This window comes from Engystomops pustulosus, chromosome 9 (genome assembly GCF_040894005.1).
Source record: "Engystomops pustulosus chromosome 9, aEngPut4.maternal, whole genome shotgun sequence".
Lineage (NCBI taxonomy): Eukaryota > Metazoa > Chordata > Amphibia > Anura > Leptodactylidae > Engystomops > Engystomops pustulosus.
Genome location: NC_092419.1, coordinates 86171765 through 86193572, shown reverse-complemented (window position 1 = coordinate 86193572; position 21808 = coordinate 86171765). Strand labels below are relative to the sequence as shown.

Sequence of the window (21808 nt, the reverse complement as noted above, 5' to 3'; positions counted from 1 at the left end):
CAACAACAACTCCTAGAGCCCACCAGCCCCTCGTGTGTGCTGGCCCAGCCCCATACCTCAGGGTGATGTGGCCCCTCCCATGAGAGGGTGAGAGCTGCAGGCACTAAGTTCACGCCGTGACTGAGCACTTCCTCCCCGCACTGCGGGTCACCAGCCCTTCCCGCTCGCTGATTGGCTGAGCTGACTGAACTTGTCAGTGGCTGAGTGCAGTGGCGGGGGAGTGGTGACCCGACAGCGCCCGTCATTCGCAGCCTGTCACTGGCTCCCGGGAAGCTCATAATACAGAGAGCCGTGTACATTATATCACCCCATGTCAGCCTGCTCAGCACGGGGGCAGCAGCGCCACCTGGTGCTCAGAGGCGGCTGTGCGGACAAATCTACTAAGCGCTCAGACCGAGCGGCACTGAGGAGAAAGGAAGGGGCTGCGGACTCCGTGTCATCGTTGAAAGTATGAAAACTGTGAACTGTGTTTTACCCTGCATAATGTTATACTGCACAGTACTACTACTCCTATCCTGTATATATAGAGGATTGGACAGTACTACTACTCCTATCCTGTATATATAGAGGATTGGACAGTACTACTACTCCTATCCTGTATATATAGAGGATTGGACAGTACTACTACTCCTATCCTGTATATATAGAGGATTGGACAGTACTACTACTCCTATCCTGTATATATAGAGGATTGGACAGTACTACTACTCCTATCCTGTATATATAGAGGATTGGACAGTACTACTACTCCTATCCTGTATATATAGAGGATTGGACAGTACTACTACTCCTATCCTGTATATATAGAGGATTGGACAGTACTACTACTCCTATCCTGTATATATAGCGGATTGGACAGTACTACTACTCCTATCCTGTATATATAGCGGATTGGATAGTACTACTACTCCTATCCGGTATATATGGGACTGAATAATACTACTACTGCTATTCTGTATACGTAGAGGACTGGACAGTACTACTACTCCTATTCTGTATCTATGGGACTGAACAATACTACTACTGCTATTCTGTATACGTAGAGGACTGGACAGTACTACTACTCCTATCCTGTATCTATGGGACTGAACAATACTACTACTGCTATTCTGTATACGTAGAGGACTGGACAGTACTACTACTCCTATCCTGTATCTATGGGACTGAACAATACTACTACTGCTATTCTGTATACGTAGAGGACTGGACAGTACTACTACTCCTATCCTGTATCTATGGGACTGAACAATACTACTACTGCTATCCTGTATACGTAGGGGACAGTACTACTACTCCTATCCTGTATCTATGGGACTGAACAATACTACTACTGCTATTCAGTATATATAGAGGACTGGACAGTACTACTACTCCTACCCGGTATATATGGAAATATATATGGACACAGCACAGTACTACCTCTCCTATCCTGTATAATTGGGCACAGCACATTACCACAACTGTTATTACAGGGTATATGGGACTAGACTCTCTGGGTGGTGGCACATGTGGCGTTTTTCAGATGCAGTTTTTGAAGCCAAAAGCAGGTGTGGATCATAATGGGTGAGACAAATAATTGAAAGGTGCGGCTCCTCCTCCTACTTTTACTCCATTCCTGGTTTGGGCATCAAAAACTGCATCTGAAAAACTGAATGTGAGACATCACCCTAAGGCCGGCGCCACATGTAGTTAAATTAACGCAAAACACCGGCGGCTCGTTCCCGATCGCAGGCATTTCCATAGAAACGCTGATGCGATCGGGCCGAGGCCCGCCCTGGTGGGCGCGACTTTGTTTGCGTTTGCAAGCGCAGACAAAGCGCAACGTGTGGCGCCAGCCTAAGGCCACTGCCACATGTTGCGTTTTTTGGACCGTTTTAAAGCATGCGTTTTTGAATGTTTACCTTGTGTTTGGATGCTTTTAATCTGTGTCACAGCTGCCTACACTTTTAGAAAAGAAGATAAACAGGTTCAAAACAGCCAAACGCTTGATAAACATTCAAAAACCATTGCGTTTTAAAAACGGACTGAAAATGCATGCTTTACATGTGGCATCACCCTCAGGCTACAGTCACATGACTGTTGGGGGACGTATATACGGCCGCATGTCTGTCAGTGTAGTGTCCAGGGGCTGGAGGCGCTACCAGGAGACCGGCCAGTACACCAGAAAACATGGAGGGGGCTGTAGGAGGGCAACAACCCAGCAGCAGGACCACTACCTCCGCCTTTGTGCATGAGCAGAGCCCTGCAAAATGTCAGTAATGGTGTGGGGAGGCATTTATTTGGAGGTGCACAGCCCTCCATGTGCTCGCCAGAGGTAGCCTGACTGCCATTAGGTACCCAGATAAGATCCTGAATCCGATTGAGCACATCTGGGACATCGTGTCTGGCACCACAAACTGTCAAGGAGATGGCAGATGCTTTAGTCTAGGTCTGGGAGGAGATCCTTCAGGAGACCATCCGTAACCTCATCAGGAGCATGTCCAGGCGTTGTAAGGAGGTCATACAGGCACATGGAGGCCACATACATTAATGAACAACATTTTGACTTGTTTTAAGGACATAACAATAAAGTTGGATTCCAAATCCAGGCCTCCATTGGTTAATAAGTTTGATTTCCATTGATGATTTTTGTGATTTTGTTGTCAGCACATTCAGCATTGTACAGAACAAAGTATTCAATGAGCATATTTCATTCTTTCAGATCTAGGATGTGTTATTGAGTGTTCCTTTTATTTTTTTAAGCAGTATATATATATACACTGGACAGTACTATTACTCTTCGTGCTCATGCACACAAATAATTTGTGGCTGGATCCATAGAGGTCTATGGCACCCGGTCTTGGTGGGGTGAGCGCATGCTGTATCCACGGACTGCGGCTGAGCTGCTCAGCTTTCAATGGAGATGGGAGGGGTGAAGAGAGCTCACACTTCCCCTCTCCTGCACCCGGCTGTATGCTCGCCCGGGCATGGCTTAGATGAGCATACAGTCATGTGCGTGAGTGCCGGACACAGCACAGTACTACTAACTCTTATCAGTCCCATATATATGGGACTGAACAGTATTACTGTTGTTATCTTGTACAAGTGTTTCTCAATAAACTAGAAAAGCTATTTTTTTCAGTAATTCAATTCAAAAAGGGAAGCTCATGTATTATATAGAGTAATTACAGAGTGTTCCCCAGAGCCCTTATGGCTCATTAGCATAATTGTAAACGTTGATATTAGAAGGAAGGAGGCCATGGATAACAAATATATGATGATTACCAAAGTCCCAATGCCTGGATCTTTGAGTAAGTGTCCCTTGTTTATCATGATGGATTTTGATGGTAGATTTCCCTATACTTTTTAACAAAATTTTAACTTTTTTCAGATGCTCTAACTCGAAGGGTCGGATTTCTCATACAATATCTACCACCACTGGTCCTGGTGATGGCAGCCAAAGCAGCCCGTTACCAGAAACCCCTTTAACCCTTCCATGACTATTCCATTCATGGCTGCCTGAATTTCCAGGTCAATTTTTGGCAGTTCTGCTCTTCTATAAATAATGATATCTGGGGAAAAAAAATGTTACAAATCATAACACTTTTTACTTTTACTGATACTTTTCATGGCATGTGAGACCTTATCTTAATAGGAAAATTTTATTAATTACATGTTTTTTGTTTGTAGAATTAGCAGACAAATGACTATGTTTTTGTGTCATTTTAACGTTATTAGGCAGTAAAACGAAATAAACCTTTACCAAAATATGTGAAAAATATGTACTGTCAATCCATCACTTTTCCCTAGGTTCAGCTACAGATGCAGAGGGTGCTTTTACTTCTGTAAAGTGTCAGCTCTGTCTTCCTGCTGCTCCCACCCCCTCCATGCAGCCTTCAGCTCCTTCTAAACTATGGCACCAAGAAACACAGTTCTGGTATAATTTTAAAAATCTCCCGTCTAAAATTGTACAGTGCCATATAATTGCTGATATCCAAAGTTAAAGGAACCTGCCACCACATTTTCACAAATACAGATAGTGAAGAGCCCTATTAAATACCACTCTTCTTTTAGTTTAAAATTGTTTCCCTCACATCCCCAAAACATCAGCCTTCGTGTTATATTACCTGGCATCAGAAGTGACGTGTCCTGCTTGGCTGGCCGCTCCCATCTACTCCTCCTCATGCCTCTTCAGGTGACCAGGATGATGTCATCTAAGGCTCTTTTTCTCAAAAGGTTTGCCATTTGTACCCCATGTATATATCTGATCACAGGAAATCACAGTATGCCTATGGACTTTTAGTTCTCCCCATCCTCTATGGAGGAATTCTGTGATTTATTGTGATCATATAAATATGGGTTAAATATGGCAAATTTTAGGGGGAAAAGAACCTTAGATGACATCACCCTGGTCACATGACATGAGTGTAACACAAGGCACTATGTAAGAAATTTGACACAATATTTGTCTGCAGTTGAATATTGGCAGACCGCCCCTAAGTACTGGCTCCATACAGCAGCATGTCTTTTCAGCGAGACATGTCAATTAGGAACATTGACAACAAAAAAGTAATAGTCAAACCTGCTGATAAGGGGGGTGCTATTGTAGTAATGGACAGACAAGACTATGTCAACGAGATACTGTCACAACTAGCGGACGAACAGGTTTATCGCCAACTCACTCCTGACCCCACCAAAACATTATCTCTCAAGATAAAACGCCTACTTGACAACTACCTGCAGACTAAAGTGATAGACCAGAAAACACATAGTTTCCTATACAATCAACTTCCCATCATTCCCGTTATTTATGTACTCCCCAAAATTCACAAGAGACTTGACAAACCACCGGGCAGACCCATAGTCGCCTCAACAGACTCATTACTCTCTCCCCTAACCATTTTTCTCGAAAAAATCTTAACCCCATTGACCAAACTGTCCCCATCGTTTCTTTTGGACACCAATGATTTCCTTACACATATCCGCAATCTGAAATAAGTCCCTCCGAATACATATCTAGTCACATGGGATGTGTCCAGCCTATACACCAGTATTCAACATGATAAAGGCATTAGCGCCACTGCAAAATTACTGGACAAATCACCACATCCCCCACAGGTCAAACAATTTTGCCTAGACCTCCTCACCCTAGTCTTACACGAGAACTAGATTCATTCTATCTTCAAATACGTGGCACAGCCATGGGCTCCAACGTGGCCCCCCCCCATATGCAAACCGTTACATGTCTGAATTCGAAGAACGTTTCATCTACCCCAATGCACTCTACCAGACCCATGCTACCTTATGGAAAAGGTATATTGATGACATCGTTTGCATATGGGGAGGGCCCCTTGACACTCTTCTGACATTCCAAACATATCTTAACCAGATCTGGCCAGAACTACAGTTCACCATTAATTACAATCAAGAACGTATCGACTTTTTGGATACCACGGTCATCAAAAACAACATGGGCCTCCTCATGACTGATCTGTACACGAAACCCACTGACCGCAATAGTCTTCTACATTTTTCCAGTTGTCACCCAACCCCCTGTACGCAGTCCCTACCCAACTCTCAACTACAACGTGTCCACAGAATCGTCACAGACCCATCACAAAAAGACATACGCCTCAAAGAAATGTGCCAGAAATTCAGAACCCTGGGCTACCCAGAGCACACACTCAGAACACCACCATCCACTGACAAGCAAACCACCATCAAGGAACCACGCGTCAACTTCACACATCAATATCACCCCACCATTTTTAGGCTACACAAAGCCATACGTAGTCACTGGTCTATCCTGAGGAACATTTATCCGGATATTCCGGAATTTGCCAACAACTGCGAATCATCTTTTCTAGTTTATGTCATCAAATGCCCCTGTGGTCTCGTCTATGTTGGCGAAACAGTACAGCACATACGCGACCGCATATCAAAACACAAATCCGACATCCGCTGCAACAAATTACTACTACCTTTGCCCCACCACTTCCATCAGGCCAAACACAGAATTTCTCAACTCAAATTTCAAGTAGTTGAACATGTCCCCATCCCACGACGAGGCGGTAACAGAGTTAAACAGTTACTACTCCGTGAAGCCTTTTGGATCCATAGATTGGACACCATGACCCCACATGGTCTCAACAGAGAATATGAAATCCAAAGTTTGACTTAATTTTTCTAACTCTTCTTCATTTTACTCCACAGATACGCTGAATTCATCCACCCGCATTGCTAAAGTGTACTCCTCTCTCTCTTTGCTTTCAGGCTCCACCTTTCCTTATTCTTCTCTCTACCTCTCATTCTCCGTCCCCACACATATCGGACACATCATTTACTCCACAGACCTCCCCTTACACCATTTCCACCACCTCCCGTTACACCATACACTACACATACATTCTTTACATCATTCCCATCCACATCATATTACATTTTCAGCTTTTGATCAGTCAATAAGCCATCTCCTACGCCCTCTTATATCGCTAGTCTTCGACTCCCTGCACCACTCACATGCCCCATACTTGACATCTACACTGTGTGTCATCTACATATGACACACCATATCTTCATCTTCCCCTACACTCCATACTCCCAGGCTATGTATCGCCCATCCCACACCTGTCTTTTGCTTTTATTCTTCCACTCTGTTCTCCTTTCGGCTCCGTTCTGGGAGCGATTACCCAGGCCTTGCTAGTAATCACATGCGTTCCACGACTTCCGGTCCGCGCTGTGCATTTGTACTGGGAGATCACACAGAACGCCAGCGCATTCCTCTCTAGCGGGAGACCCTGCTCTTCAAGCGCTGAAGCAGTCATAGTACTGCACTTCCTCTTTACACTCTTTATACCTAGCAATCCGGTAAGTATCCACTTTCCATCATACATACACTACTTTTGGTTTCCTGTACATATTCTATTTGTGCCTTGAGTTAGACCGTCTATGCTCTACCATACCTCTCCATTTTTCCTTGTCATTTGCCAACCATGGTCATACTTGCAAGTACCAGTGATGCACATTATTACTGTCTCAACTAACCTGACATGCATTGGTCTCTAATCACGACGCCTTTATTTCCAGTAATACTCACCCACTCCCTCGTGTCATCATATACATCTTCTCACGCCATTCAGCTTGGAACCTAATACACCACTCCACGTACCGGCCTCTGGCTATATTTAAACCCCACGCTGGACTGTATTTTTTCGCCTTTCGCTTTTTGTATATCATTCATTAGAAATATTCAAGGCTGTTATATTGATATTATGTACTCATGTTTATTTTGTATTCATTGTTTTACCCGAGTGCCTGATGAAGGTCTGAATTAAGACCAAAACGTTGCAGAAATTGTTATTTGGATTGCTCTTCTCGATCAAATTTGAACAAAAAATAAAATAAGATTTTCTGATTTCACAAAAAGGGGTGCCAAGTTTTTCTTCATTGATGAACACGGTTTGGTAACCTACTTGTGCACCCGTCAAGCTCTAAAAATTTCGAGTGACGTGTATTCTTTGTACAATTAGGAACAAACAGGCAGGGCAGTGCCCCAGATTTGAAGATACTGAGGTGTCTGTGAAAATAAAGGGGCATGGTTCTTTGGCATCCTGGATGGAATGTAGTATCATATATAGGATAAAAAAGTAAAGTATGCTAATTTGCTTATCAGAAAAACTGCTGTGCCTCACTGGCAGCTAATTTTAGGTGCTATGGAGAGCACTAGTACCCCTTCACCAGCAGGCATTGTTGGTTTGAGGGGTAAAAATTCTTCTTTAAACTTAGTCGTAAGTGTGTGTTATAAATTAATTGTTTTTAAAGGGACACACACAACTTATTCCAGGTATATGGTTTTGTTGGTTAAATTGTTTATTTTGAATATACTAATCAAATGATATCACTTTTTGTATTAACGACCACAAAGTCCTCACCCCAGACGTAAAGCTAGCGATATAGTCTACAGAGCTGTCAAGCAAATGCCCAGCCGAACTCCCAGAATCCCCTATACTCGTATGTAATAATAATTATTCCTTTATTTATATAGTGCACACAGATTACGCAGCGCTGCACAGAGCTTGCCAAATCAGTCCCTGTCCCCAATGGGGCTCACAATCTATTCAACCTACCAGTGTTTTGGAGTGTGGGAGGAAACCAGAGGACCTGGAGGAAGCCCACGCAAACACGGAGAGAACATACAAACTCTCTGCAGATGTTGACCCAGGGACAGTTTGCTTGGTTGAGCAGTGCTAATTTAGTAAATTGAATGTCTGTTCTAAGACCTCATTTACATGGCAGTGTGCTCACCTGGATCGGATCCCGTATGAGCATAGGACCAGGAGGAGGTGGGAGGGGTAAGCTCTCGTCACCCCCTCCTCCCTCCATAGGCAGAAAGCGACACTCTCACCGTGTGGTGGTGCACTGTGTGCTCAACGCACTGCGTCACGGAGCCATTGCAAAATATGGGGGTCATGATACGGCAGTGTAAATGTCCCCTAAGAGTTAAGCTTCAATACTAAGCACAGCTGCTGTTCGATGTGCAGTGCCATACTTGGAAGGTTGTGAGTAGCCTACATCATGAGAAATGTAGTCTCCTTATAGAGAGACTTGACACAGATCCTTGACAGCACTTTTAAGAATAAAGGTAAAGGAGAGAATAGGAAGCAGATAAGATCACTTCTTCATCTTAGTGGTCATAACCTGCTATAGTTTACAAAGTCAAGTTTCAAAATTTGCAGATGATACTAAGCTGTGTAAAGTAATTAATACTGAGGCAGATAGTATAACATTACACATGGATTTGTGGAAGCTTGAGGAGTGGGCAGAGAAATGGTTGATGAGGTTTAATGTAGATAAATGTAAAGTTATGCACTTGGGCCATGGAAACAAAAATTATAATTATTTTCTAAGCAGTCAATTTCTTGGTAAAACTGATGCTGGAAAAGACTTGGGGGTATTGGTGGATGGTAAACTTAATTTGAGTGACCAGACCAGGCGGCTGCTGCTAAAGCAAATAAAATTATGGGATGTATCAAGGGAGGAATAGATTCTCATGATAAAGACATAGTTTTGCCCTTATACAAATCCCTGGTCAGACCACACATGGAATATTGTGTACAGTTTTGGGCACCAGTGTATAAAAAGGATATAGTAGAGCTGGAACGGGTGCAGAGGAGAGCAACCAGGATTATTAGGGGAATGGAGGGATTAGAATACACTGACAGATTACAAAATTTGGGATTATGCAGTTTAGAAAAACAACAACTGAGGGGAGACCTCATTACAATGTACAAATACCTGAACGGACAGTACAAGGATCTCTCCAAAGATCTTTTTATACCTAGGCCTGTGACCAGGACAAGGGGGCATCCTCTACGCCTAGAGGAGAGGCGATTTTACCATCAACAAAGACAGGGGCATCCTCTACGCCTAGAGGAGAGGTGGTTCTACCATCACCATAGACAGGGGACATCCTCTGCACCTAGAGGAGAGGAGGTTCTACCATCACCATAGACAGGGGCATCCTCTACACCTAGAGGAGAGGAGGTTCTACCATCACCATAGACAGGGGGCATCCTCTACACCAAGAGGAGAGGTGGTTCTACCATCACCATAGACAGGGGACATCCTCTGCACCTAGAGTAAAGGCGGTTCTACCATCACCATAGACAGGGGGCATCCTCTACACCTAGAGGAGAGGAGGTTCTACCATCACCATAGACAGGGGCATCCTCTACACCTAGAGGAGAGGAGGTTCTACCATCACCATAGACAGGGGGCATCCTCTACACCAAGAGGAGAGGTGGTTCTACCATCACCATAGACAGGGGACATCCTCTGCACCTAGAGTAAAGGCGGTTCTACCATCACCATAGACAGGGGGCATCCTCTACACCTAGAGGAGAGGAGGTTCTACCATCACCATAGACAGGGGCATCCTCTACACCTAGAGGAGAAGAGGATCTACCATCACCATAGACAGGGGGCATCCTCTACACCTAGAGGAGAGGAGGTTCTACCATCGCCACAGACAGGGGGCATCCTCTACACCTAGAGGAGAGGACGTTCTACCATCACCATAGACAGCGGACATCCTCTACACCTAGAGGAGAGGAGGTTCTACCATCACCATAGACAGGGGGCATCCTCTACACCTAGAGGAGAGGAGGTTCTACCATCACCATAGACAGGAGGCATCCTCTACACCTAGAGGAGAGGAGGTTCTACCATCACCATAGACAGCGGACATCCTCTACAACTAGAGGAGAGGAGGTTCTACCATCACCATAGACAGGGGGCATCCTCTACACCTAGAGGAGAGGAGGTTCTACCATCACCATAGACAGGAGGCATCCTCTACACCTAGAGGAGAGGAGGTTCTACCATCACCATAGACAGGGGGCATCCTCTACACCTAGAGGAGAGGAGGTTCTACCATCACCATAGACAGGGGGCATCCTCTACACCTAGAGGAGAGGAGGTTCTACCATCACCATAGACAGCGGACATCCTCTACACCTAGAGGAGAGGAGGTTCTACCATCACCATAGACAGGGGGCATCCTCTACACCTAGAGGAGAGGAGGTTCTACCATCACCATAGACAGGAGGCATCCTCTACACCTAGAGGAGAGGAGGTTCTTTCATCACCATAGACAGGGGCATCCTCTACACCTAGAGGAGAGGAGGTTCTACCATCACCATAGACAGGGGCATCCTCTACACCTAGAGGAGAGGCGGTTCTACCATCACCATAGACAGGGGACATCCTCTACACCTAGAGGAGAGGAGGTTCTACCATCACCATAGACAGGGGGCATCCTCTACACCTAGAGGAGAGGAGGTTCTACCATCACCATAGACAGGGGCATCCTCTACACCTAGAGGAGAAGAGGATCTACCATCACCATAGACAGGGGGCATCCTCTACACCTAGAGGAGAGGAGGTTCTACCATCGCCACAGACAGGGGGCATCCTCTACACCTAGAGGAGAGGACGTTCTACCATCACCATAGACAGCGGACATCCTCTACACCTAGAGGAGAGGAGGTTCTACCATCACCATAGACAGGGGGCATCCTCTACACCTAGAGGAGAGGAGGTTCTACCATCACCATAGACAGGAGGCATCCTCTACACCTAGAGGAGAGGAGGTTCTACCATCACCATAGACAGCGGACATCCTCTACACCTAGAGGAGAGGAGGTTCTACCATCACCATAGACAGGGGGCATCCTCTACACCTAGAGGAGAGGAGGTTCTACCATCACCATAGACAGGAGGCATCCTCTACACCTAGAGGAGAGGAGGTTCTACCATCACCATAGACAGGGGGCATCCTCTACACCTAGAGGAGAGGAGGTTCTACCATCACCATAGACAGGGGGCATCCTCTACACCTAGAGGAGAGGAGGTTCTACCATCACCATAGACAGCGGACATCCTCTACACCTAGAGGAGAGGAGGTTCTACCATCACCATAGACAGGGGGCATCCTCTACACCTAGAGGAGAGGAGGTTCTACCATCACCATAGACAGGAGGCATCCTCTACACCTAGAGGAGAGGAGGTTCTTTCATCACCATAGACAGGGGCATCCTCTACACCTAGAGGAGAGGAGGTTCTACCATCGCCACAGACAGGGGGCATCCTCTACACCTAGAGGAGAGGAGGTTCTACCATCACCATAGACAGGGGGCATCCTCTACACCTAGAGGAGAGGAGGTTCTACCATCACCATAGACAGCGGACATCCTCTACACCTAGAGGAGAGGAGGTTCTACCATCACCATAGACAGGGGGCATCCTCTACACCTAGAGGAGAGGAGGTTCTACCATCACCATAGACAGGGGGCATCCTCTACACCTAGAGGAGAGGAGGTTCTACCGTCACCATAGACAGCGGACATCCTCTACACCTAGAGGAGAGGAGGTTCTACCATCACCATAGACAGGGGGCATCCTCTACACCAAGAGGAGAGGAGGTTCTACCATCACCATAGACAGGAGGCATCCTCTACACCTAGAGGAGAGGAGGTTCTTTCATCACCATAGACAGGGGCATCCTGTACACCTAGAGGAGAGGAGGTTCTACCATCGCCACAGACAGGGGGCATCCTCTACACCTAGAGGAGAGGAGGTTCTACCATCACCATAGACAGGGGGCATCCTCTACACCTAGAGGAGAGGAGGTTCTACCATCACCATAGACAGGGGCATCCTCTACACCTAGAGGAGAGGAGGTTCTACCATCGCCACAGACAGGGGGCATCCTCTACACCTAGAGGAGAGGCGGTTCTACCATCACCATAGACAGGGGCATCCTCTACACCTAGAGGAGAGGAGGTTCTACCATCGCCACAGACAGGGGGCATCCTCTACACCTAGAGGAGAGGCGGTTCTACCATCACCATAGACAGGGGACATCCTCTACACCTAGAGGAGAGAAGGTTCTACCATCACCATAGACAGGGGGCATCCTCTACACCTAGAGGAGAGGAGGTTCTACCATCACCATAGACAGGGGGCATCCTCTACACCTAGAGGAGAGGAGGTTCTACCATCACCATAGACAGGGGACATCCTCTACACCTAGAGGAGAGGAGGTTCTACCATCACCATAGACAGGGGGCATCCTCTACACCTAGAGGAGAGGCGGTTCTACCATCACCATAGACAGGGGACATCCTCTACACCTAGAGGAGAGAAGGTTCTACCATCACCATAGACAGGGGGCATCCTCTACACCTAGAGGAGAGGAGGTTCTACCATCACCATAGACAGGGGCATCCTCTACACCTAGAGGAGAGGCGGTTCTACCATCACCATAGACAGGGGACATCCTCTACACCTAGAGGAGAGGAGGTTCTACCATCACCATAGACAGGGGGCATCCTCTACACCTAGAGGAGAGGAGGTTCTACCATCACCATAGACAGGGGGCATCCTCTACACCTAGAGGAGAGGAGGTTCTACCATCACCATAGACAGGGGGCATCCTCTATACCTAGAGGAGAAGGGTTCTGCCATCACCATAGACAGGGGGCATCCTCTACACCTACAGGAGAGGAGGTTCTACCATCACCATAGACAGGGGGCAACCTCTACACTTAGAGGAGAGGAGGGTCTACCATCACCATAGACAGGGGGCATCCTCTACACCTAGAGGAGAGGAGGCTCTACCATTACCATAGACAGGGGGAATCCTCTACACCTACAGGAGAGGTGGTTCTACTATCACAATAGACAGGGGGCATCCTCTACACCTGGAAGAGAGGCAGTTCTACCATCACCATAGACAGGAGGCATCCTCTACACCTGGAAGAGAGGAGGTTATAACATCACCATAGACAGGGGGCATCCTCTACACCTAGAGGAGAGGAGGTTCTACCATCACCATAGACAGGGGGCATCCTCTACACCTAGAGGAGAGGAGGATCTACCATCACCATAGACAGGGGGCATCCTCTACACCTAGAGGAGAGGAGGTTCTACCATCACCATAGACAGGGGGCATCCTCTACACCTAGAGGAGAGGAGGTTCTACCATCACCATAGACAGGGGGCATCCTCTACACCTAGAGGAGAGGAGGTTCTACCATCACCATAGGCAGGGGGCATCCTCTACACCTAGAGGAGAGGAGGTTCTACCATCACCATAGACAGGGGGCATCCTCTACACCAAGAGGAGAGGTGATTCTACCATCACCATAGACAGGGGGCATCCTCTACACCTAGAGGAGAGGTGGTTCTACCATCACCATAGACAGGGGGCATCCTCTACACCTAGAGGAGAGGAGGGTCTACCATCACCATAGACAGGGGCATCCTCTACACCTAGAGGAGAGGAGGTTCTACCATCACCATAGGCAGGGGGCATCCTCTACACCTAGAGGAGAGGGGGTTCTACCATCACCATAGACAGGGGGCATCCCCTACACCAAGAGGAGAGGTGATTCTACCATCACCATAGACAGGGGGCATCCTCTACACCTAGAGGAGAGGTGGTTCTACCATCACCATAGACAGGGGGCATCCTCTACACCTAGAGGAGAGGAGGGTCTACCATCACCATAGACAGGGGCATCCTCTACACCTAGAGGAGAGGAGGTTCTACCATCACCATAGGCAGGGGGCATCCTCTACACCTAGAGGAGAGGGGGTTCTACCAGCAACATAGACAAAGGTTCTTTAATGTGAGAGCAGTGAAACTATGTTATGGCGGACTCTATGTACATGTTCAAGAGAGGCCTGGATGACTTTATGGAGAAAAAATATCACAGGTTATGGGGAAAAAAAAATCATTTAATTCTTTAAGGTTGTACTTGTGGTCTTTTTCCAGCCTTATATACTATGATATGTAGAGATGGTGCACATACAAACCCAGAAATGCACAGATAATGTATTTGCATTAAGGTAAGCAGGGGGGAGGGGAGACAGTGTAACAGCCTATAAAGCCAGATCACAGAAGGGCTAAAGTAGCCCTTCAAGCTCATTATCATAATTTTTATAGTTGATTTTAGAAGGGAGGAGGCCATGGATCACAAATATAAGCAGATTACCACAGTCACGGTGTCCGGATCTATGAGTAAGTGTCCCTGGTTTATCATGATGGATTTTGATGGTAGATTTCCTCTAAATTGATTATAAATCCAACAGTTACAAAAAGGAGATTATTAATTAACTGCCTTCCACATCCTGAGGTATACAAGTATTGGGGAAACAATTGCTCAGGATGTAAAATTGTGGTATTTTAAAAGGGAATTGCCTAAATGTAAAGTTACATTTTTGCAGTTTTATTCTTCTCTTCTTTAAAGACCATGGGGCACATTTACTGTGGTCCTTGCGCCAGTTTTCTGGTGGACCTTCAGTGTTCATTTATGTGCAAACTACTTGCACATGTATTTAAGAAGGGTCCGCGCCACATGTGTCGCATTCTACCCTTTTGTGTCGCAGCTTCACTATTATTCACGCGACATAAATTTTGTTGCTGAAATCGATGTTCTGATGCACAGTCAGACCATGCGCCACATTTATCATGCAAAGTCCGACAGAAGTGTCTCACGCCCCATGTTAAACGTGCACCAAAAAAAAAAATGGTGCACTGTGTTGGAGCAGTGCAGGGGGTGCCAGATTCATAAAGGACGTGTGCAAGAAATCCTAAATCTGGCGCCCCCTGCACACAACACAGGCAAACTGCACATAATACAGACGGCAGTGTTTTTAGTAAATGTGCCCCATTATCTTTGGAAATACTTATCAGAACATTTTTTGCTTCGTTATTTCCATGTGAGACCTTAAAGGTCACCAGGAGACCCATTTTTAGCACTCCCCCAGTCCCCTCAGAGCATAGTACATACACTGCCAAAGGGTTTTTGTATAAGAAATAGGTTTTACAGAAAAAAAGATATGTTATATTTACCTTTCATTAGCATCTGCTGTGTGACTAGGCAGTTGCCAAATGGGAGGGTCTGGAAAGGAGCAGTCCCCCCCCCCCACCCTTGGGGAACAGCTACTCCATGTGACCTTTTCAAATGAAAACACCCATCACTTGGCTTAGCGACGCCCCCTGCTCCTCTACAGCCAATCCCGAGTGTGGGGAGTTATTCATATATTTGAAAAGGTCACAAACTGCTCCTTTCCAGCCCCTCCCAGATGCTAATGAAAGGTACAATATAACATATCTTTTTTTCTGTAAAACCTATTTTTTTATACAAAAACACTTTGGCAGTGTATGTACTATGCTCTGTGGGGACTGGGGGAGTGCTAAAAATGGGTCTCCTGGTGACAGGTTCCCTTTAACTTGATCCCCTCCTTTATGTGAAATCTCACCCATTTACTTATAAAAAAAAAGTGTCATGTGACAATGAGCAGAGAAGAGTCATATGTGCCTGAGATGAGTTAAGTTTAGAGGCTACAGGGGGAGGGTGACTTCAGACGCCCCTATCTTCAGTTCTTTAGTACCTAGAATCATGCCGCTGATGTCAAATTAGTGAATTATTGGAGTCATATCTGTGAATTAGAAGGAACATTTCTTCAGGATGATTGCAGTACAGTTTTCATTGTGGATGGATGCACTTCTGCAGCTTGTAGAGCTTCCCAGAGACACTGAAACGTCGCTTTACGTCCCATATGCTGCCTCCATTTCACCAGACCCGCCATTGCTTGTGTGCGCACAGAGTAAGGATTCTGCACTTTACAATTGATGATTTCTACGTGATCCAGTCCTAAATAACCAAGTACTTTTTCCCATTCAGCCCCCAACTGATCTGCCAGGAGGTTCAGCTGCTTGTCACTCGGGCAGACATCTTTCATATTATTGGGCAGATCAAATGCTTTTTCTACCAAATTTTCTTTACATATTTCATCTAATTTACTACGGATCCATGGAAATTCAGATAAAGACTTCAAGAAAACTTCAAATGCCTTGGGTCCTCGGGAGGGAAGAACATCCAAAAGTTTCATGGCCCGTCTCTGACAGGTGGCCTGCGAGGTGATGTCCTCAAGTTGCTCATGTGTGATGATGCCCTCCTGGAACAAATACTGAGGGACAAGTCCATCAGCGACCCCCTGCGAGCAGAGCTCCAGCCGCATACGCCTGAGGATGTCCCGGTGTTTAGGATCCATCGTGTGCTACCGCTCCTATAGGGTGACAAGCAGAACTCTAGTTAGTGGAATAGATAAGAATGGCTTACTGATAGCACATTGCTAGGATACTGTCTGCCACCAACCTCTAATGGGCACAGCTTTAAAGGGGTTTTCCCACAAAATATAATTCTCACATCTCAATCCCCTAGTGGTGTTAACACAATAAAGATCATTTTAACCCCTTAATTTACAATTTTCCTAAGTTTTATTGCTGTTTTAGCTCCTATCACTCCCTAGACTGCTCAGTGAAAAATTCCAGGGTGTGGGCGGGGCTTGTCTAAGCAGACACATTATGCTCCATCTAGAGAGATGAGACAGATCAGAGATGAGATGCATGAGATGACAGAAAATTACACTGCTGTACTGTGAGGTTTGCTACATCTCACAGACATGTGCCTGCCTCCCCCTTCCCCCAGGTCAGTTATCTCCTTGTAGCTTGCAGCCTATCTCTCTGCTCTCCATGTGCTGACAGGATGTAATCTGTGAGTGTCTCTGAGCTCCGTGCAGGGGGCGTGGCTACAGCCACACAGCATAGAGAGACAGCAATCTCATCTGCACAATCTCACACAAAAATCCAAGATGGCCGCCACCCCACACTAAGAAGTTACAGGGTCGTGTCTAGGGGCAACAGAAATTGTGAACAGCAGGACTGAAAGATACAAGTTGGACTTATATCGTGAAATGCTGCATTTTTGTTAATAACAGTGAATTAGAGATTGTGTTATTTTGTTGTGCTGGATATATAAAGGAAACTTGTCTTTGTGGGAAATACCCCTTTAAGAATATGGGATGTTTTTAATATAATGGCAAATTATCTGAAGGTCGGCCTAAGCCTGTTTATTGAAGTAACAAGTCTTTGTGGGAATACCTCTTTAACCCCTTAAGGACGCAGGGTATTTTCGCTGATTTCTCGCTCTCCATCTTCAAAAATCCATAACTTTTTCATTTTTCCGTGTACAGAGCTGTGTGAGGGCTTATTTTGTGCGTAACAAATTTTTCTTTCCCATGATGTTATTTATTATTCCATGCCATGTAGTGGGAAGCCGCAAAAAAATTCCAAATGTGGAAAAATTGAAAAAAACTGCATGTGCGTCATGTTCTTGTGGGCTCAGTTTTTACGACTTTCACTCTGCGCTCCAAATAACACGCCTACTTTATTCTTTGGTTCGGTACGATCGCGGTGATACCAAATTTATATAGGTTTTATTGCGTTTTAATAAATTTTCAAAAATTAAACGAATGTGTACAAAAAAGAAAAAAAATTTTTTGCCATCTTCTGACGCTAATAACTTTTTCATACTTTGGCGCATGGAGATGTGTGAGGGGTCATTTTTTGTGAAATGAGCCGACGTTCTCATTGCTACCATTTTGAGGACTGTGCGACATTTGGATCATTTTTTATTACATTTTTTATGTCATCTAAAAAGGTGTAAAAGTCGCATTTTGGACATTTGGGCGCCATTTGCCGTTCCGGAGGTCACCGCCGCCCGTAACCGTTTTTATATTTTGATAGATCGGGCATTTTGGGACGCGGCGATACCTAATGTGTCTGTGATTTTTACTATTTATTATATTTTATATCAGTTCTAGGGAAAGGGGGGTGATTTGAACTTTTAATATTTTATTATTTTTTTACATTTTTTAAACTTTTTTTTTTCTCTTTTTTTCCACTGTTTCTTAGACCCTCTAGGGTACATTAACCCTAGATGGTCTGATCGCTCCTGCCATATACTGCAATACTACTGTATCGCAGTATATGGCATTTCTGCTCACTATACATTACAATGAGCCACAGGCTCATTGTAATGCATGTGCAGAAGCCATGTATCCTCGGGTCAAACGAAGACCCGAGGCTACCATGGCAACCGATCGCCGCCCCCCGATGACGTTTGGGGGAGCGGCGATCGGAGGTAAGATGGCGGCGCCCACGCGCCGCCAAATTTAAAGTGCCCCCGGCGACTTTGCCGGCAGCAAAGAAGAGGTTAACACCCGCGATCGGTGCAAGCACCGACCGCGGGTGATAGCGATGGGTCTTTGCTGCGATATGCAGCAAAGCCCATCACTGTATGAAGAAGGCTCAGCCCGTGAGCCTTCTTCATACAACCTTCACAGCTCCGTGGCGGATATATCCGTCACGGAGCGTGAAGGGGTTAAAGAGGGAAAACCGGGTAAAACTGGCAAGAGAAAATCTAGGACTACTCTTTCCTAAGGCTACTACTAAAGATGAGCGGACTCAATGTTTGCATTTAACCTCACGAGTTGCAAGGGGTAATACTAGTCATGTAGCAGAGCTGTGTGTGCCTCATGCATGTAATGTGTGTATAATAGTCATGTAGCAGTGCTGTGTGTGCCTCATGCATGTAATGTGTGTATAATAGTCATGTAGCAGAGCTGTGTGTGTGCCCCATGCATGTAATGTGTGTATAATAGTCATGTAGCAGAGCTGTGTGTGCCTCATGCATGGAATGTGTGTATAATAGTCATGTAGCAGAGCTGTGTGTGAGCCTCATGCATGTAATGTGTATAATAGTCATGTAGCAGAGCTGTGTGTGTACCCCATGCATGGAATGTGTGTATAATAGTCATGTAGCAGAGCTGTGTGTGCCTCATGCATGTAATGTGTGTATAATAGTCATGTAGCAGAGCTGTGTGTGTGCCTCATGCATGTAATGTGTGTATAATAGTCATGTAGCAGAGCTGTGTGTGTGCCCCATGCATGTAATGTGTGTATAATAGTCATGTAGCAGAGCTGTGTGTGAGCCTCATGCATGTAATGTGTGTATAATAGTCATGTAGCAGAGCTGTGTGTGTGCCCCATGCATGTAATGTGTGTATAATAGTCATGTAGCAGAGCTGTGTGTGCCCCATGCATGTAATGTGTGTATAATAGTCATGTAGCAGAGCTGTGTGTGCCCCATGCATGTAATGTGTGTATAATAGTCATGTAGCAGAGCTGTGTGTGCCCCATGCATGGAATGTGTGTATAATAGTCATGTAACAGAGCTGTGTGTGAGCCTCATGCATGTAATGTGTGTATAATAGTCATGTAGCAGAGCTGTGTGTGTGTTTCTCATGCATGTAATGTGTGTATAATAGTCATGTAGCAGAGCTGTGTATGAGCCTCATGCATGTAATTTGTGTATAATAGCCATGTAGCAGAGCTGTGTGTGTTTCTCATGCATGGAATGTGTGTATAATAGTCATGTAGCAGAGCTGTGTGTGAGCCTCATGCATGTAATGTGTGTATAATAGTCATGTAGCAGAGCTGTGTGTGTGCCCCATGCATGTAATGTGTGTATAATAGTCATGTAGCAGAGCTGTGTGCCTCATGCATGGAATGTGTGTATAATAGTCATGTAGCAGAGCTGTGTGCCTCATGCATGTAATGTGTGTAAAATAGCCATGTAGCAGAGCTGTGTGTGTTTCTCATGCATGTAATGTGTGTATAATAGTCATGTAGCAGAGCTGTGTGCCTCATGCATGGAATGTGTGTATAATAGTCATGTAGCAGAGCTGTGTGTGAGCCTCATGCATGTAATGTGTGTAAAATAGCCATGTAGCAGAGCTGTGTGTGTTTCTCATGCATGTAATGTGTGTATAATAGTCATGTAGCAGAGCTGTGTGCCTCATGCATGTAATGTGTGTATAATAGTCATGTAGCAGAGCTGTGTGTGAGCCTCATGCATGGAATGTGTGTATAATAGTCATGTAGCAGAGCTGTGTGTGAGCCTCATGCATGTAATGTGTGTAAAATAGCCATGTAGCAGAGCTGTGTGTGTTTCTCATGCATGTAATGTGTGTATAATAGTCATGTAGCAGAGCTGTGTGCCTCATGCATGTAATGTGTGTATAATAGTCATGTAGCAGAGCTGTGTGTGAGCCTCATGCATGGAATGTGTGTATAATAGTCATGTAGCAGAGCTGTGTGTGCCTCATGCATGGAATGTGTGTATAATAGTCATGTAGCAGAGCTGTGTGTGAGCCTCATGCATGTAATGTGTATAATAGTCATGTAGCAGAGCTGTGTGTGTGCCCCATGCATGGAATGTGTGTATAATAGTCATGTAGCAGAGCTGTGTGTGCCTCATGCATGTAATGTGTGTATAATAGTCATGTAGCAGAGCTGTGTGTGTGCCTCATGCATGTAATGTGTGTATAATAGTCATGTAGCAGAGCTGTGTGTGAGCCTCATGCATGTAATGTGTGTAAAATAGCCATGTAGCAGAGCTGTGTGTGTTTCTCATGCATGTAATGTGTGTATAATAGTCATGTAGCTTCAGCATGTGATTAAAGCTAAAGCCTTTGGAATGAGTCAAAAACCCATCATAAAACGTAACGCATTGTGTGAAAGCGCCTTGAACCTTCCTGTTCAATGACAGCAAGCAGAGATCTTAAAACCAATAAGGAATCGATTTTCATCATACAAACAGTATCAATTATTTGCTGACAGTGGCTCCATAACGTGTAAATATGTTCAGCATTACCGATATAATCTGCTGCGGTTATCCACCTGTCAATCTGTGTGAACTGTAGCCTTCACGATTATGGGCCACAATTCAGCCTGGTCATGGCTATGCCAGTATCACTGTGTGCGGATGATGACTTATCCATATACATTATACTGTGTTCGGATATAACAAGTGTAAAAGCGCTGCTGCACTCATCCTGTACGAGCTATGTACACAGCACCGGTAACGCTGGAGAAACGCTGTGTGTGTACAGTACCCCACCTGAGCGCCGCGCCTTCCGCCTTTTCTTATTCCCGGGGAGCGCTCTGTGATTGGCCGCCGCCTACTTCCTCTCACGGTCACGTGACGCTCCAGGCTGCAGTGCGGGAAGTCGCAGAATGGTGGCGCTGTGCTGCTGCACGATCAGCGCTCAGTCATACTGGAGTCCAGTTATGCGATAGATGTAGAAGACTGATAGACTTCAGAGCTCGCTCCCTGATAAATATAACATTTTAAAGTTTTTTTTGTGGTATTTTTGCTGCATTTCTTAAGCACAGTCCTCTGTGACAAATGTTACATGTGAGGATGAATGTAAAGCGCAGATACAGGTGTGAACTGGACCCAATGCAATAGAGGATTCTAACACGTATCACAAATGGAGATTTTGGTGTTTCCTTTCTTTTTGGTGACTTTTTGGGGTCCATAGTGGGAATTTATCATACACTGTGCCCAATGTA

General features: G+C 45.5%; 3 protein-coding genes across 9 annotated transcripts in view; 1 reads left to right on the top strand and 2 right to left on the bottom strand.

Moving 5' to 3' along the window:
- Nucleotides 1-299, bottom strand: part of PHKA1 (phosphorylase kinase regulatory subunit alpha 1) — a 51313-nt gene extending 51014 nt beyond the window's left edge. For 2 of the 4 annotated variants that reach the window (XM_072124452.1, XM_072124457.1), the window contains exon 1: nt 57-299. The gene's annotated coding sequence lies outside the window, so the exon portion shown is untranslated. The remainder of the gene's footprint in view (nt 1-56) is intronic. The other 2 variants (XM_072124459.1, XM_072124460.1) reach the window with 1 other exon arrangement.
- On the top strand, nt 83-7369 carry LOC140077362 (uncharacterized). 3 transcript variants are annotated; one of them, XR_011849772.1, is made up of 3 exons: nt 83-448; nt 6193-6846; nt 7291-7369. XR_011849772.1 is itself a non-coding variant. In XM_072124461.1 (2 exons), exon 1 carries the CDS (start codon nt 5222-5224, stop codon nt 6158-6160), a length of 939 nt encoding a protein of 312 aa, XP_071980562.1. In that variant the 5' UTR covers nt 4374-5221; the 3' UTR covers nt 6161-6846; nt 7291-7369. The 3 variants fall into 3 exon arrangements, 2 of the variants coding, with proteins under 2 accessions (XP_071980562.1, XP_071980563.1); XM_072124461.1 differs by lacking the exon at nt 83-448 and having other exon boundaries at nt 4374-6846; XM_072124462.1 differs by lacking the exons at nt 83-448; nt 7291-7369 and adding an exon at nt 7066-7281 and having other exon boundaries at nt 4374-6846.
- Nucleotides 7370-15699: 8330 nt separating this feature from the next.
- LOC140076554 (death domain-containing protein CRADD-like) lies at nt 15700-21483 on the bottom strand. 2 transcript variants are annotated; one of them, XM_072123125.1, is made up of 2 exons: nt 21354-21483; nt 15700-16617 (listed from the first exon to the last, which is right to left on the bottom strand). In XM_072123125.1, exon 2 carries the CDS (start codon nt 16600-16602, stop codon nt 16012-16014), a length of 591 nt encoding a protein of 196 aa, XP_071979226.1. In that variant the 5' UTR covers nt 16603-16617; nt 21354-21483; the 3' UTR covers nt 15700-16011. The 2 variants fall into 2 exon arrangements, with proteins under 2 accessions (XP_071979226.1, XP_071979227.1); XM_072123126.1 differs by lacking the exon at nt 21354-21483 and adding an exon at nt 21108-21333.
- Nucleotides 21484-21808: the final 325 nt, after the last annotated feature.

Bases quoted from the DNA above. Each gene is read 5' to 3' on its own strand.
- LOC140077362 (XM_072124461.1), top strand. From the start codon at position 5,222: ATGTCTGAATTCGAAGAACGTTTCATCTACCCCAATGCACTCTACCAG.
- LOC140076554 (XM_072123125.1), bottom strand. From the start codon at position 16,602: ATGGATCCTAAACACCGGGACATCCTCAGGCGTATGCGGCTGGAGCTC.